General features: G+C 40.6%; 1 protein-coding gene across 1 annotated transcript; it reads right to left on the reverse strand.

Moving 5' to 3' along the window:
• Positions 1-6,183: 6,183 nt before the first annotated feature.
• zgc:163014 (uncharacterized protein LOC100038766 homolog) lies at positions 6,184-15,590 on the reverse strand. Its single transcript, XM_052153286.1, has 8 exons — positions 15,425-15,590; positions 14,435-14,557; positions 9,969-10,156; positions 9,629-9,825; positions 9,458-9,549; positions 9,261-9,315; positions 7,468-7,565; positions 6,184-6,869 (listed from the first exon to the last, which is right to left on the reverse strand). The coding sequence occupies exons 1-8, from the start codon at positions 15,483-15,485 to the stop codon at positions 6,634-6,636; spliced, it is 1,050 nt and encodes a 349-aa protein (XP_052009246.1). The 5' UTR covers positions 15,486-15,590; the 3' UTR covers positions 6,184-6,633.
• Positions 15,591-16,452: the final 862 nt, after the last annotated feature.

The raw sequence follows: 16,452 nt of genomic DNA on the forward strand, positions 1-16,452 counted from the left end.
GGACCGAAAGTCCTTCTCCATGGCTTCTCCGAACTTTTCCCACACCCACTGCTTTGCCTCCCTCACGGCCGAGGCCGCAGCCCTTCGGGCCTGTCGGTACCTTGCAACTGCCTCCGGAGACCTCCGGGACAACAAATCCCGGAAGGCCTCTTTCTTCAGTCGGACGGCTTCCCTGACCACCAGTGTCCACCACGGTGTTCGAGGGTTACCACCCCTTGCGGCACCTAAAACCTTGAGGCCGCAGCTCTCCACCGCGGCTTCGGCAATGGAAGCTTTGAACATTGCCCACTCCGGTTCAATGTCCCCAACCTCCGCAGGGATGCCTGAAAAGGAGGTGTGAGTTGAAGATCTCGCGGACAGGGACCTCCTCCAAACGTTCCCAGTTCACCCGCACTACTCGCTTGGGCTTCCCAGGTCTGTCCAGAGTCTTTCCCCACCCCCCTGACCCAACTCACCACCAGATGGTGATCGGTTGACAGCTCTGCCCCTCTCTTTACCCGAGTGTCCAAAACATATGGCCTCAGATCCGACGACACGATTACAAAATCGATCATCGACCTTCGGCCTAGGGTGCTCTGGTACCACGTACACTTATGAGCATCCTTATGTTCGAACATGGTGTTTGTTATAGATAATCCATGACTAGCACAGAAATCTAATAACAAACATCCACTTGAGTTCAGATCAGGGAGGCCGTTCCTCCCAATCACGCCTTTCCAGGTGTCCCTGTCATTTCCCACGTGTGCGTTGAAGTCACCCAGCATCACAATGGATTCCCCTACTGGGGCCCTATTCAGGACTCCATTCAGGGTCTCCAAGAAGGCCGAATACTCTGAACTGCTGTTCGGTGCATATGCACAGACAACAGTCAGAGTTTCCCCCCCCCCCCCCACAACCCGTAGGCGTAGGGAGGCGACCCTCTCGTCTACCGGGGTAAACTCCAATGTAGTGGCGCTCAGCCGGGGACTCGTGAGTATCCCCACACCCGCCCGTCGCCTCACACCCTGGGAAACTCCAGAGAAGAATAGAGTCCATCCCCTATCCAGGAGTACGGATCCAGAGCCAAAACTGTGCGTCGATGTAAGCCCCACCAGATCCAACTGGTAACGCTCCACCTTCCTCACTAGTTCCGGCTCCTTCCCCCCCAGTGAGGTGACATTCCACGTCCCCAGAGCAAGCCTTTGCTGCCCGGGTCTGGTCCGTCGAGGCCCACGGCCTTCACTGCCGCCCATATGGCAGCGCACCCGACTCCTGCGGTTCCTCCAATGGGTGGTGGGCCCAAGGGATTCATGGGTCATGACCGAAAGAACTAGGTCGCGAGTACAAGCGGTCGAAATGGGCTTCCTCAGAAGGGTGGCGGGCTTCTCCCTTAGAGATAGGGTGAGGAGCTCAGTCATCCGTGAGGAGCTCGGAGTAGAGCCGCTGCTCCTTTGCGTTGAAAGGAGTCAGTTGAGGTGGTTTGGGCATCTGGTAAGGATGCCCCCTGGCCGCCTCCCTAGGGAGGTGTTTCAGGCACGTCCAGCTGGGAGGAGGCCTCGGGGAAGACCCAGGACTAGGTGGAGAGATTACATCTCCACACTGGCCTGGGAACGCCTCGGGGTCGCCCAGTCAGAGCTGGTTAATGTGGCTCGGGATAGGGAAGTTTGGGGCCCCCTGCTGGAGCAGCTGCCCCCGCGACCCGACTTCGGATAAGCGGTTGAAGATGGATGGATGGATGGAGCAGACCCAGTGACTGTTTTGTATGCCAGCATCAGGGCCTTGAATTTATTATGTGCCTTAACCGGCAGCCAGTGGAGAAAGACAAAGAGTGGTGTAACATGTGCTCTCTTAGGTTCATTAAAGACCAGACATGCTGCTGCATTCTGGATCATTTGGAGAGGTCTAATAGCACATGCTGGAAGGCCTGCAATGAGAGAGTTACAGTAGTCCAGTCTAGTTATGACTGAACGAGCAGTTGTGTGGCATCTTCAGAGAGGAAAGGTCTTATTTTCCTGATATTGTAGAGTGTAAATCTACATGATCTTGCAGTCTTTATAGGGTTTTGGAATGTTTAAAGACTTTGTACAGAAATGTGAATTGACTGAGTCCATGAAACGGAGTTTGACACTTTTAATCGTAAGCATGATTAAAAACAGACAGGTGTCATCCGGCAGTTGACTAATTCGAAAAGTGTATTCCGATGCACAATGAGTAATACAATGATTGAGAAACTCAGCAAACAACAAAAACAAAAATGGCAAAAAAGGACACCCTTGTCTGATGCCCATGCTAATCATAAACCGGGGAGAAACATCATTCACTAAAGCCACATTGCCGTTCATATATATGTAAAAAGTCTGAACAATTTTAACAAAGGAAGAGCCAAACCAAAGCAAAGATTCAAACATAAACTCATGCTCGATGGTATTATTCAGCTTCGTCTCCTGTCTTTCATAGATGCAAAATGGTCAATAAGTTCTGATCTGCAACCAAAGATATCTCTTACAACTGACATCACAGCCAAGTGATGGAGCCTGTTTTAACCCATCGTTCCCCTGAGCCAGGTGTGGAGGCAACGTAGTGCACTAAATGACATTCACAGCTACAACTACTGACAGGTATTGTTATGGCTGCCTGGATAAGAGCTTTCAGGGATGGAAACATGTCCCCATCCAGTTGGTTATACACTGTGTTCATGTCATTAGGGCCACCACCAGTCTGCGTCTTTCACTTCAGAAAGCTTCTGGCTACCACAACTGTAGGAATACTAACAATTTGTATGACAAACAGACTGTAATTAAAGTTGCTTACTCTCCAATCAAGTCATAACATAGCATCCACAGCCTGATTCAAAAACTAACATCAACCTGCATTGGTTCTCAGAAAAAATGTGGCTGACATCCAAGAACTACTGAGGTTTGATGTAAAATAGCATGCTGCCATTTTTGATTTAGGCTGTGTATGCACGATTTGATTTGAGAGTGTATAATATCTTGAATTTAGATTTTTTTCATCACCCAAAGTGATCGTATCGCAATAGAAGATTTGGGATATAAAATTTGAATCACATGGAGAAATTTTACAATGCTTTTATGTCCTTTTTGTAACTTCAATATATTGCCTTTCATTATATGGAGACATTCTTCAGTTATCTTAAAGAGGTCATGACATGGGGATTCAGATTTTCAAGTATAAAGTCAAGTATATACAACAGTTATAACTTCAAAACAGTGATCCTGTTCTTTCTTTTAATTTCTACATTCCCCACTGTGAGCGAGAACCACACATTATAGCGACCACAAGGAGGTTACGCCATACGACACTACCCTCACTAGCAATCGGCCCAATTTGGTTGCTGAGGAGCAGTACCGCCGCTCCCAATAAGCAGACTACGCAGTCTGCGTAGGGTACCAACTCCCTAGGGGGGCACCAGAAAGTCCACCGGCTGCCCTTACTCGCACGTTATACAAGTACCCGAAAGCAGTTGCGGAAAACAGATGATCGTTTCATGCTCATATCAGGAATTAGCGCCCCACCCCCATCTTATAATTAGTTATTGTTTTTAAGTTATTTGACTGTTGTGTTTTTATATTCTAGCCTGTTCTGCATGGATATTTCATGAGTCCTTGCTCTTGGAGAGTCTGGATAGATGAGTGTCCAAAGTCTAAATCAACCCAAGTGAACATATTCTATTCGCATGCATCTAATTCTCTGTCTCAACTTTGCTCTGAAAGGCATTGAGTTTGAGCAAGTACCTATAAATTTCATCAAGATTGGTGGGAAACGGGTAGTATTGCAGAAGAGATCTGCACTGAATTGTAAATCTCACAATTAAATGCACATCTGAAATAATATGTTACATGCTGGCATCGATTCAGAGTTTTCTCTTTAACACATTAGCTCACAGATCAGTTTGAACCATTTAATCCAATGCAGTAATCCACCACTGATGGCATCACGTGGTCTCAGTCGGTAAGAATATATGGATTGTACTGCTTTTCAGCACACAGAAATTATACTATTTTACATCTACATTATTGCTCTTTTGCATAGCTGGCCATCATACAGTAGATTGAGGAAACTTGGCCAGGGCCCTGCCTCCTGCCCCAAAGCAGCATGCTCAGGTCCACATGATCTGTGACATCATCGCCTCTGGGATCAAGCCCCTCCAGGTGAGTAATTATTGACAGCATCATACACAAGATATGTGTATGGGTCATATGGAGTATGATCTTGTAAATACAAACAGGGAATACTTATTTAGAACTCCAATTATTGGGTGTTTGTTTTAATGGGAACTCTTCTAAGTGCAGCAAATACAACCAGACTTACTGGTTATATACCTTACTTTCTTGTCATATAATAGATGTTTAATTTAAAATTATTTATTGTACAGTAATTGCAGGACCAGTCATCCAGGAGTAACCTGATTTTAAGAGCCTTTATTGAGCTGGCACATTATCACACAGCTGGTAGTAATCAGCAACATTGCTGTATAAATGACAGACTTGTACATTTTCAATGTAGATATTCAAATATACAGTGTTATACGAAAGATGTGCATTTTTAAACTTCTAACAAATATTTAGAAAATAAGTTTATTTTGCGGTCACTATGGATGAGACATTACAAACAACTATTTGAAAGAAAAAACAAAGCTTTGTCTTCTAACAAATTGAAAGACTTCAAAAACCCTTACAGCGTTTCTGGTAATGGAACAAATTCAGCAAAATAAAGAAACGTCCTCTCACTTTCAACTGCTTTTATTTTCAGCAAACTTAACATGTGTAAATATTTGTATGAACATAAAAAAAAAATGTAACAACTAAGACATAAACTGAGCAAGTTTCACAGACATGTGACTTACAGAAATGGAATAATGTGTCCCTGAACAAAAAAAAAAACAAAAAAAAACAAAAAGTAACAGTCAGTACCTGTTGTGGCCACCAGCTGCATTAAGTACTGCAGTGCATCTCCTCCTCATGGACTGCACCAGATTTGCCAGTTCTTGCTGCAAGATGTTACCCCACTCTTCCACCAAGGCACTTGTAAGTTCCCAGACATTTCTGGGGAAAATGGCCCAAGCCCTCTCCCTCCGATCCAAGAGGTCATAGATGTGATCAATGGGATTGAGATCCGGGCTCTTCACTGGCCATCGCAGAACACTGTAATTCCTGTCTTGCAGGAAATCACGCACATGCCAAGATGAGCCTGCAGGAAGGGTATCACATGAGGCAGGAGGCTGTCTTCCCTGTAACGTACATCATTGAGACGGCAGTGACAACAAGCTCAGTCCGATGGTGCTGTGACACACCACCCCAGACCATGACGGACCCTCCACCTCCGAATCGATCCCGCTCCAGAGTACAGGCCTCGGTGTACCGCTCATTCCTTTAACGAGTCCAACCATCACCACTGGTGAGACAAACCAGTGACTCGTAAGTGAAGAGCATTTTTTCCAGTCCTGTCTGGTCCAGCGAAGGTGGATTTGTGCCCGTAGGCGATGTAGTTACTGGTGATTTCTGGTAAGGACCTGCCTTACAACAGGCCAACAAGCCCTCATTCCAGCCTCTCTCAGCCTATTGCGGACAGTCTGAGCACTGATGGAGGGATTGTGTGTTCCTGGTGTAACTCGGGTAGTTGTTGTTGCCATCCTGTACCTGTCCCGCAGGTGTGATATTCGGACATACCGATCCTGTGCAGGTGTTGTTACACGTGGTCTGCCACTGCAAGGACGATCAGCTGTCCTTCCAGTCTCACTGTAGTGCGGTCAAAAGCATCTCACAGTACGGACATTGCAATTTATTCAGTGAATGGTGACTGAGACTCTCATTCGGTCTGCCATCTAATATTGTGTTCCACTTAAAGTAAGCCATATGGGTTGGGAACAACATGAGGTAAAGTAAATTACAGAATTTCCATTTATGCCTTTAAATGTTAACTTATCTACTGTCCTTTTCCAAAGGTTCAAGGTGAATATGACCCCATTCCCTACTATCAAAAGACTGAACCACACCTTACTTGAGATTGAGGCCTTCAAAGTGAGACATCCATCTTGCCAGCCTGATATCCCCGATGACATGCAAGCATAATTTTGTAAAGATCATTATTGAAATGAATAAAACTCTTGGGATAAAAATTTGCACCAGACTTCTCATTAAAGATTTAAGACAGTTTAGTTTGTTATTGTAAACTACTGCATTTATTGTGGTGATGAAAAGATTGTAATCACATTTTGCAACTTTCAGAGATTTGTGACCATGCTATACATCTCAGTGACAAAGGAAAATTTGTGTGGCGTGGAAATATACAAAGTGGACAAAAATACAAACATGTCAAATACGTGCAAAATTAAAGAAAACATTTATTGCACAAAAATACATTGAGTTTGCCATTAATCTCTGAATGTGCTAAATACAAGCCTGAACTAAATGTAAATGAGAAAGAATGCTTTGCTTGCTTTTAAGGTAATCAATATAAAAACAGTAGCTGTGAGACAGCTGTTAACGCTAAAACTGCAACAATGCAACCTTAAAAAAATGTTTAAAGATAAGTGGTTTTGCATTCCAATTCCCCCCATTGAGAATTCCATAGAATCATTTTTGGTTCTAAAGTATTTTTAGTTCTAAATAAAAAGGCCTGTCGTCCCTGATCCTAAACAGGGAGTTCAACTATGCATTTGAATGTGTCATTGTAAAATGTCCCAGAACAATCTGATCCTCCGAACACTAGAATGGTGCACTGGAGAGAGGGGCTAGTGTGACGGTGGTCCCTCGTGTGCCTCAGTTCTGAAGATAAAGTCTTTGTACAACCCAGGCTAATCAAACTATGGCCTGCACGAGGCATAGAGCAAAGCACTGGGGACACCACTGATGTCCACGTGCTGGTATCTGCAAAACGCACAATTGTTTTAGACCAAACCTTTCTGATTAATGATCCCAGACCCTCTTAAAGATCCCTTGAAATCAATGGAGCAGTTTTGTGGCTTTTAGTCCATGCCTCTTAGCACTGAGGCCATCACTATGCTGCTCTTAAAAGTGACATATTTAGTTGAAAATATGTAAAATGTAGTTTTTGTCTTTTGGGTAAAATGGGCCAAAAATATTGATGACACTCAGGACATCTTAAGGGTGTATTCTGTACAAATTGGACCGATTTAGTCCAATTCAATGGAGCATAGAATACATGCAACCTCTAATACCATCGGTCACCAACAAACAATAGGAAGTGGCAAATCATAGCTTTTCTGGGCTGTGATGTCAAATGAAAGCTATTGGCTATTTAAGAACAATAGCGACAAGCCCTTCGAATTTCCTCCCTAACTTCCTATTTTAATAGCCAATACAGCAACACAGGGAAAAAGGTTTGCTGTCAAACCATTTCATGGGATCTTTAAGGTATTTAATTTTTAGAATTAGCTCCAAAAATGAATATGTTCAGTTTTATGACACTGCTTACAGTTATATGTAGGATTACAAAATGACTGACCGATATTAAAGAGATGGAGGTCTTGTAGGGCCCCTATAGCACTGCAGCCTCCGCTGATCAGCACCCTGTTGTCAGACACGGGTTGAGCAGCGTGAAACCTGCCCAACATAAGGAAGTCAAAAACACATTTGAGTGCTCAGCAGTCTAATGCTCTGCAGATCTGTCAGCAAGTCTATTAAGATAAATTAAGCACAAGTTTTAACATTGAGTAAAGCAGTGGGTGTTGAACAAGGTTAAAAAAGTTCTTGCAAGCAATTTCTGCCAGCGCTACGAGAGACACTCGTTCACATTGGCTTGTGCGTTTATGTGAGAACTTGCATTGTTTAGCACAAACAACAACGCAAATTCTCGTGTGAGCATGCATACAACTGTGCACGAGCTTCTCTCATGCACGCGCAACGGACGTCAAGATTTTCACTAAAAAATATGATTTACATTTTGAACGCTTCCAGAAGACATGGAATATAATGCACGAGTTGCACAAATATGAACTTTATTTTACTTTTGGGTCATTTAAGCTTTTATGTAATATTATTTACAGATATTTTAGATCCCATAAAAAGGTATAGTTCACCCAAACATTTCAATTCTATCATCATTTACTCATGCCATCCCAGATGTGTATGACTGACTTTCTTCTGCAGAACACAAATGAAGATTTTTAGAAGAATATCTCATCTCTGTAGGTCCTCACAATGCAAGTGAATGGGTACCAAACATTTGAAGCTCCAAAAGCGCATGTCAGCATAAAAGTAACCCATATGACTCCAGTGGTTTAATCCATGTCTTCTGAAGCGATATGATGATAGTTGTGGGTGAGAAACAGATTCATATTTAAGTCCTTTTTATTTTACTATAAATCTCCTCCCTGCCCAGTAGGTGGCGATATGCACATAGAATGCATTTACATTTATTCATTTGGCAGACGCTTTTATCCAAAGCGACTTACAGAGCCCTTATAACAGGGACAATCCCCCCCAGAGCAACCTGGAGTTAAGTGTCTTGCTCAAGGACACAATGTTGATGGCTGTGGGGATCGAACCGACAACCTTCTGCTTAACAGTGACGTGCTTTAGCCCATTACACCACCACCACTCAATGCAAATCACCAAAAATTCATAAATATTCAGGTACAAAAATAAAGACTTAAATATTGATTTGTTTCTCACCCATACCCATCATTTCACTTCTGAAGATATAGATTTAACCACTGGAGTCATATGGATTACTTTTATGCTGGCTTGATGTGCTGTTTGAGCAATTTTGTTACCCATTCACTTGCATTGTGAGTACCAACAGAGTGGAAATATTCTTCTTAAAATCTTTAGTGTTCAGCAGAAGTCATACACATCTGGGATGGCATGAGGGTGAGTAAATGATGACAATTTTCATTTTTGGGTGAAGTATTCTTTTAAGTAATCGCAGCATAGACCGACAGATTGGTTGTTGCTGGAATCTTAATTTGTCGTTTGTGGTTACAAGGTGTTAAGTATTTTGGAATGACATGGGTAAATCATGACAGCAAGTAATTGAGCAAATAATTTCATTTTTGGGTGCACTATTCCTTAAAATGTACGGATGATAAATTAAAACAAGTGACTACAGGAGAACACCTGTATGTTTTTTTGATGTCGAAGCCCTAATATGTCCCTGCACACTTGACACATTTGCACACAAAATGCCTTTAGGAAACAGAACTGTACTTACAAATCTACTTGTTATTAATGCATTCCTTACAGTTTGCTTTTAAAATATGTTGAAGTACACATGCATAATTGTAAGAGCGGTCTTACCCACGGGCCAATGGTGGCATATTCTCGTACTTAACAGCAGTGTATTCCATGAAGCCTTTTCCACAAGATAGAAAATATTGTCAGTCAGTGATACTTTGATGACATGAACACCAGACATCAAGATCATACAAGATCTTTCCAAATCATACAAGCACATATTTACATATAGGAGGATACCATGTGCTTGGGGTCATTACCAAGATCCAGGATGTGAAGATCATTGAGGTAGGTTGCCGTTTTTCTCCCACCATAAATGATCAGCTTGTTAGACAGCAGTGTGGTGGAGTGTCTGTTATAAACATCACTACAAATCTTAGACCAAAGAAGTGTGCTTAAATTACAGTTAAATAAATTAAAGAAGCACTTACCCAAACCTAGGCAGAGGACGGTCACCCTCCACAATTGGTTGGTACCACAGACCATGTTCAGGGTTGAAGATGTATAATGCATTACTGCAAACTTTGCCTTCGGGACATCGACTGGGCTGTACTCCTCCAAACACATACAGCTCTCTCTTATAGACAACGGCACTGTGGTACGCTAATGACGGTATATTTCCTTTTGCCTATGTCCAGAATCCAAAAGTTATACAAGCAGAAACTGAGTGATCACCTGCTACACCCAAACACATTATCATATCTATTGGTCATGAACACCAAATCATAAAAACATCCAGATGAAATGTGTACAGTTGTGTCCAAAACTCACCAAAACAAGCTTCCACTTCCATGTTATGGTGTCCAGTACATGGATATCACTATAGCGCTGACCTTCTCCCAGACCACCGTACACATACACAACTTTAGACTCTGGATCAAATGTTGCCGAATGACCACGAGAGCTCGGTGGGCTGACATCAGATGATGAGGTATCCATGGGGAACCAGAAATCATTATCTGAGGAGAGTACAGCACAAATCCTTTAAAATTGTTTTGTGGGTTTATACACAATGATATATTCACAGGTCAATGACTTAAATGGTCTTTTTTTTGTTGTTCAGACCTATTAAAATTATTTTAAAAAAATTACATTAAAACATTAAAAAATATGCTCATCATAGAAATATGCTTTTTTATTTTTTATAAATAAATTTAAGTCATTTTTATATTTTTTTTCTGGGGCTTAAAGTAAAAAATTTAATGTGGTGAAACTGAAAAAAAAAAATCAAAAAAGTCTCATTAAAAGAAAATGTTGGCATGAGTAGTGCAGAATAACCTTTTATTAATATTTCTTGAAAACTATTTCTAAAAAAACAGTGAAGCATATATAAATATGATTCATATATAAAAATGTTCCACTAAATAAAAATTGATGTTGCGTAATCAGAATCAGCTTTATTGCCAAGTATGCTTACACATACAAGGAATTTGTCTAGGTGACAGGAGCTTCCAGTCTACAACAATACAAACAATACCAAAAACAGCAGCAAGACATAGGTAATTAAAAACAAAAAAGAACACAAAATAAATAATTATAAATATACGTACATACACTCACCTTCATACATACCCACATACACACACGTAGTGCAAATCTAATACAATCTGTTATATAAAGAACAAAAACACTGTATATTATGTACAGAGCAATGTAAGTAATAGCAGAAGTGGATATGTTGGATAATATAAATTAAAATTAAATTAAACTGTGTATTGCACATCATTATTGCTCAATGGGGCAATTTAATTGTTCATTAGATGGATGGCCTGAGGGAAAAAACTGTTCCTGTGCCTGACGGTTCTGGTGTTCAGAGCTCTGAAGCGCCGGCCAGAAGGCAACAGTTCAAAAAGGTAGTGGGCAGGGTGAGTGGGGTCCAGAGTGATTTTACCAGCCTTTTTCCTCACTCTGGAAGTGTATAGTTCTTGAAGGGGGGCAGGGGCAACCAATAATCCTCTCAGCAGACCGAACTGTCCTTTGTAGTCTTCTGATGTCTGATTTCAGTAGCTGCACCAAACCAGACAGTTATTGAAGTGCAGAGGACAGACTCAATGACTGCAGTGTAGAACTGTTTCAGCAGCACTGGTGGCAGGTTGAACTTCCTCAGCTGGCGAAGGAAGTACAACCTCTGCTGGGCCTTTTTCACAATGGAGTCGATGTGTATCTCCCACTTCAGGTCCTGTGAGATGGTAGTGCCCAGGAACCTGAATGACTCCACTGCTGCCACAGTGCTGTTTAGAATGGTGAGGGGGGACAATGTTGGGGTGTTCCTCCTAAAGTCCACAATCATCTCCACTGTTTTGAGCGTGTTCAGCTCCAGGTTGTTTTGACTGCACCAGACAGCCAGCCGTTCAACCTCCTTTCTATATGCAGACTCATCATCATCTCGGATGAGGCCGATGACAGTGGTGTCGTCTGCAAACTTCAGGAGCTTGACAGAGGGGTCCTTGGTGGTGCAGTCATTGGTATACAGTAGTGGGGAGAGCACACATCCCTGGGGGGCACCAGTACTGATGGTACAGGGGGTGGAAGTTAATTTTCCCTGCCTCACAAGCTGCTGCTGCATGTAGGTTGCCATTGTGTTGTTTAGGTTTACAAAAACCATAAAACAGAGCAGCCACTTTAGACTCTCAAAACGGAGCGTGAAGTTTAATAAAAATGTTCACCTTTTTTGGAAAAGGCATATTTTGTTCAGGTCATGTGGTGCAACCCTGAGAAAACTTCTTGATATTTTTTATTTGAAAATTCATGATATTTATGAAAAAATATTTTTTATCTTGAAAAATGTGTTTGAAAATGTTTTGAAATGAATGATTATGTGATTAATTGATTAGATGATTAATTCAAAAGTAATTCAATACTTTATTTGGTACCACATGACATTTGTAAAGTCATAATTTATATTTATTTATTTTTAGTAGAAAATGCTATAAAAGGTTTTTCAGACATTTATTAACCAAATTTGACACAAAGATTACATTACTAAGAACTTGACACAAGTGTCAAACTACATTTGTAAAATATTTCTTATTTTTAACAGCACGGACAACCTGATTGGTCAATGATCCATACAGAGTTTTCTATATTCTGCCACTTATTTCATATTTACTGCCAGTTTCATGACAGTGAATTTACGGTATTAAACAAGATCTAGGAGGGTGCTAGGGTGGGCTTTGCTGCTCCAATTTATTGCCCCCCCCCCCCCTCCATTTCTTTTTGCTTTGGCCCAAATCATTTTCTTGTGAGATTCTAAACCGCAGTTCAAAATAACTGTCATTCTACATAGACAATGCATAAGTGATAAATGCGACTGGGACTGTATAGTCCAGTGGCTGGGTGCAATTCTTGTCCTTACACATTTTTTGGTTATCAAACAAAAACATAACTCAAATGTGGCAAAAATAAATGTGGAAAAGAGATGATGTCGCCAATTGCAGAAGCAGCAACAAAAATAGTCTTATATACTTCTCGCAACTTGCAAGTCAGTAAACTTTCAGCACAAAGTTTATCTGGTATACTGGAATCTGTTCAGAATCACAACAAGAGATTTATTTGAATCACTTGTTTGAGTCAGTTCTTTTCAATGAATTATTCGAATTGGTTAGCAAAATGGCCTGAATTGGTTCATTCAAGGTTCAGTTTGTATCAATCAGACATCTGATTCACATTTGGAGTGGTTTCTCATATACGGTGACGAATGATATGCTACTTTAGAAAACAAAAACGGCGCTGGATAAAGTGGAATATTTACCCTCAAACAACTGAAGCAAACACAGCATCTTTTCATTTGCCAGTGAAGAAGAAAGTCTTTATTAAACTCAACCGCTGCATGTGCAGCTTCTAAAGAACTCTACTGCAGGTTAAAATACTTCCACCAAAACAGTACATGAAAAAGTAGAGTTACCTGGTCTTGATCACATGTACAGTGGTGGTAGTAGTATGGTATTCTTTGTACGTTGTAGTGCAATGAACATTTTGTATATGAACATGCTTAAAGGAATAGTTCACCAAAAAAATAAAAGTTCTCTCATGATTTACTCACCCTCATGCCATCCCAGATGTGTATGACTGACTGACTTCTGCTGAACACAAATTACGATTTTTAGAAGAATGTCTCAGCTCTGTTTGTCCTCAAAATGCAAGTGAATGGTGACCAGAACTCAGAAGGACCAAAAAGGAAATAAAGGCAGTATAAAAATAATCCATATGACTCCAGTGGCTAAATTCATGTCTACAGAAGCAAGATGATAGTTGTGGGTGAGAAACAGATCAATATTTCAATCCTTTATTTTACTATAAATCTCCACCTTTGACAAGCCCCAACTAGTAGGTGGCTGAATGTGAAAGTCATTTCCACACCAGACTGTTAAAATGAAAGTGTAGATTACAGTAAAAAAGGACTTAAATATTGATATGTTTCTCACCCACACCTATCATTTCACTTCAGATTAAATGGTTTTAACCACTGAAGTCTTATGGATTATTTTTATGCTGCCCTTACTCCCTTTTTGAACCTGGTCACCATTCACTTCCATAGTATGGGCCTACAGAGCTGAGATACACTTCTAAAAACATCTGTTTGAGTTCTGCAGTGAGGTGTGAGTCATACATCTGGGATGGCATGAGGGTGAGTAAATGATGAGAATTTTCATTTTTGGGTGAACCATCCCTTTAAAATTCAGTACCAAGGTATTTATCAAAGTACCATCCGATGTCATTCACACTGTACATCTTTATGTTTTTGTTTTCTGATGAATTAGCATACAATCAAAATTGCAGTTGATTACTTTTAGCATATCATATTTAAATAATATGAAGTTGCTTCTATGATGCAAGTTACTTTAGTCATGTAGTTTGTAGAGCACTTCGTGTTTTAGTTTACGGTTTACAGGTTTAGCTACTTCTTCCGAGTAGTTGGTACCTTGGCTACATATATGAGGTCGCCCAACACTATTTTCTTTGATCTGCAAAATGTAAAACATGACTGGTAAATTATATAATATACAAGTAAATTATGCTTTCCTTAAATATTAATTTGTGCACACATATTTTTGGTTGGATAATTGTTGCCCAAACCCGCAAGTTATAAACATCATAGTATCTATTAATTTAAATAGCTCAATAGTTCATTTATCAAAATATATATATTTTTTTTTTACACATTTCAGGGAGAAACTTGCTAAATTTGAAAGTATTTTTCCATATGGGTAAATAAAAATATATAGACTTTTACACACCAATTTCCAGCTTCCATAAAGAGTCTTTGCAACTGGCCAGGTCATCAGCCTCTCCACCAATCAGAACGGCTGTATCAGGATCACTCATACATATCGTGTGGCTCCAGCGCTTTGATGGACGATCTGAGTTCAATAAGAAACAAATAAAATACTGAAAAACTGAAAATCTAAAAATCATATTATTAATTAGAGGTTGACTGACAGTGGATTTTGCCAATACCAATAAGTGGTGGAAAAGGCAGAAAACAGATCTATATTCATAGGATGTAAAAAAAATGGTCATCTTTCGTCTTTCCTTACTATGACGGGCAAAGATGTAGAGGCTACATGAGTCCAAAATGAATCCAATTCCAGATGCAGTTTATTGTGCTACCAAAATACCAATGATAACCAGAAAAACAAAGATTTTGTGTATGATGCGGGGCGTTTATCTATACACACAACACGTAATAAATACCCTTACACTTATTTCGGGACTCTTATTTTGAAAGGAGAGACTTGGCTCCGTTAAAATGCTCTATATTTAAGAATTTACCAAATTAAAAGAAACAAGTTGTTCTAAGTGTAGAGTCCTCTGGAGGGGGAACACGAAGAAATAAAATTAAAAAACTATTGGCAACTCTTGGCATAGATTTTTGCCAATAGCAGATACATCCAAAAAGCAACAACGGGCACCGATTAATCAGTAAAACCAATGTATCTGTCTATCTCTGTGGATACAATTCTCATTATTTGAAACACTCTGGTATACCCTTAAGTATATCAATATTATTGTCAACTAAAGAAAGGGCAAAGACACATTTTCTCTTAAAAGGCCAACAGAATATATACAAACATGAATTCTTTTTCATATAATACCATAAAAGGTCATATAATAAATGAATTGCATTTTCAAAATGCAACTATTTGTACAACTAAGACACCTAAATCACAGGACACATTAAGATTCCAAGAATGTATATAAATCTGAGCAAAGGAATGAACATTTACCAGCCCTGCAACTCTTTACATGTTTGACGGCCGTCTCATCTTCAAAATCCACTGCAGGCATTTTACACAGTTTGCGCTTCTTTGGGCTTGAAACTCGGCTTGAATGCGGAGGACTCTCCAGTTCTTCAGAACTCAAAATAAGTCCCTTTATTCCAATAACAGTGCGTCTGGGAGTTTTATCCTTCAATAACCACACAACAGAGAAATGGTAAGATTTTACAGTTAAAGCCTCCACAGACTGAAGATGATCAATCAACTCTACTTGCTGAATAACTAGTTTGTTGATGACTCTCACTCCTTACCATTGGCCACACACCCTGAACACTGGGCAAGGTGTTGTCCTGTGACTCCACTTTGCTCTTTCCCAGCACTGCACAGCTGACGCTTCCCTCAGGAGGTGATCTCTGAGTAATCTTCATGGAGATGCAAGAAAGTCATTCTTTCACATAATCATCACAAGTCATGTCGTAGGGCATGTAATAGCAAATGCTTTTTATTTCATCTACCCTCTGCCTTCGGTCTAAAAATTTCCCTGCTGAAAAGACCAGCTTAGAACCCAATGAATTTCCATGCTTGTCCAGGCTTGTTAATGCTGGTCTAACTAGCAGATCTGCTCTTCACCAGCATGTCCAATCTATAGAAGCTGGTTGACCAAGGAAATGTTTGCTAGTTAAGCTAGGTAACAAGGCTGATGGGCACACCAGTGCACAAACTATGCTCGTCTTCTCAGAAGGGTTTTGAAGCAATTTTTTCTAAGGCTGTTGAATTAGATAATTTAGTTCCATCTATTTTGTGAAGTGCACCAGTCCCTCCTGCTGCAAAGCACCCCTACAAAATGATGCTGCCACCCCCATGCTTCACGGTTGGGATGGTGTTTCTCAGCCTGCAAGCCTCACCCTTTTTCCTCCAAACAAAATGATGGTCATTATGACCAAAAAGAGGACATTTATCCAAAATGAAAGATCTTTGTCCCCATGTGCACTTGCAAACTGTAGTCTGGCTTTATTTTATTTTTTTGGTGGTGGTAG

The sequence above is a fragment of the Xyrauchen texanus genome, chromosome 22 (genome assembly GCF_025860055.1).
Source record: "Xyrauchen texanus isolate HMW12.3.18 chromosome 22, RBS_HiC_50CHRs, whole genome shotgun sequence".
NCBI lineage: Eukaryota > Metazoa > Chordata > Actinopteri > Cypriniformes > Catostomidae > Xyrauchen > Xyrauchen texanus.

Excerpts from the sequence above, each read along its gene's own strand:
- zgc:163014 (XM_052153286.1), bottom strand. The coding sequence starts at position 15,485 with ATGCCTGCAGTGGATTTTGAAGATGAGACGGCCGTCAAACATGTAAAG. Across the intron at positions 10,157-14,434 it reads TTTATGGAAGCTGGAAATTG|ATAATGATTTCTGGTTCCCC; the intron begins GTGTGTAAAAGT and ends TACTCTCCTCAG. Across the intron at positions 9,316-9,457 it reads TCTTCACATCCTGGATCTTG|GCTTCATGGAATACACTGCT; the intron begins GTAATGACCCCA and ends CTTGTGGAAAAG.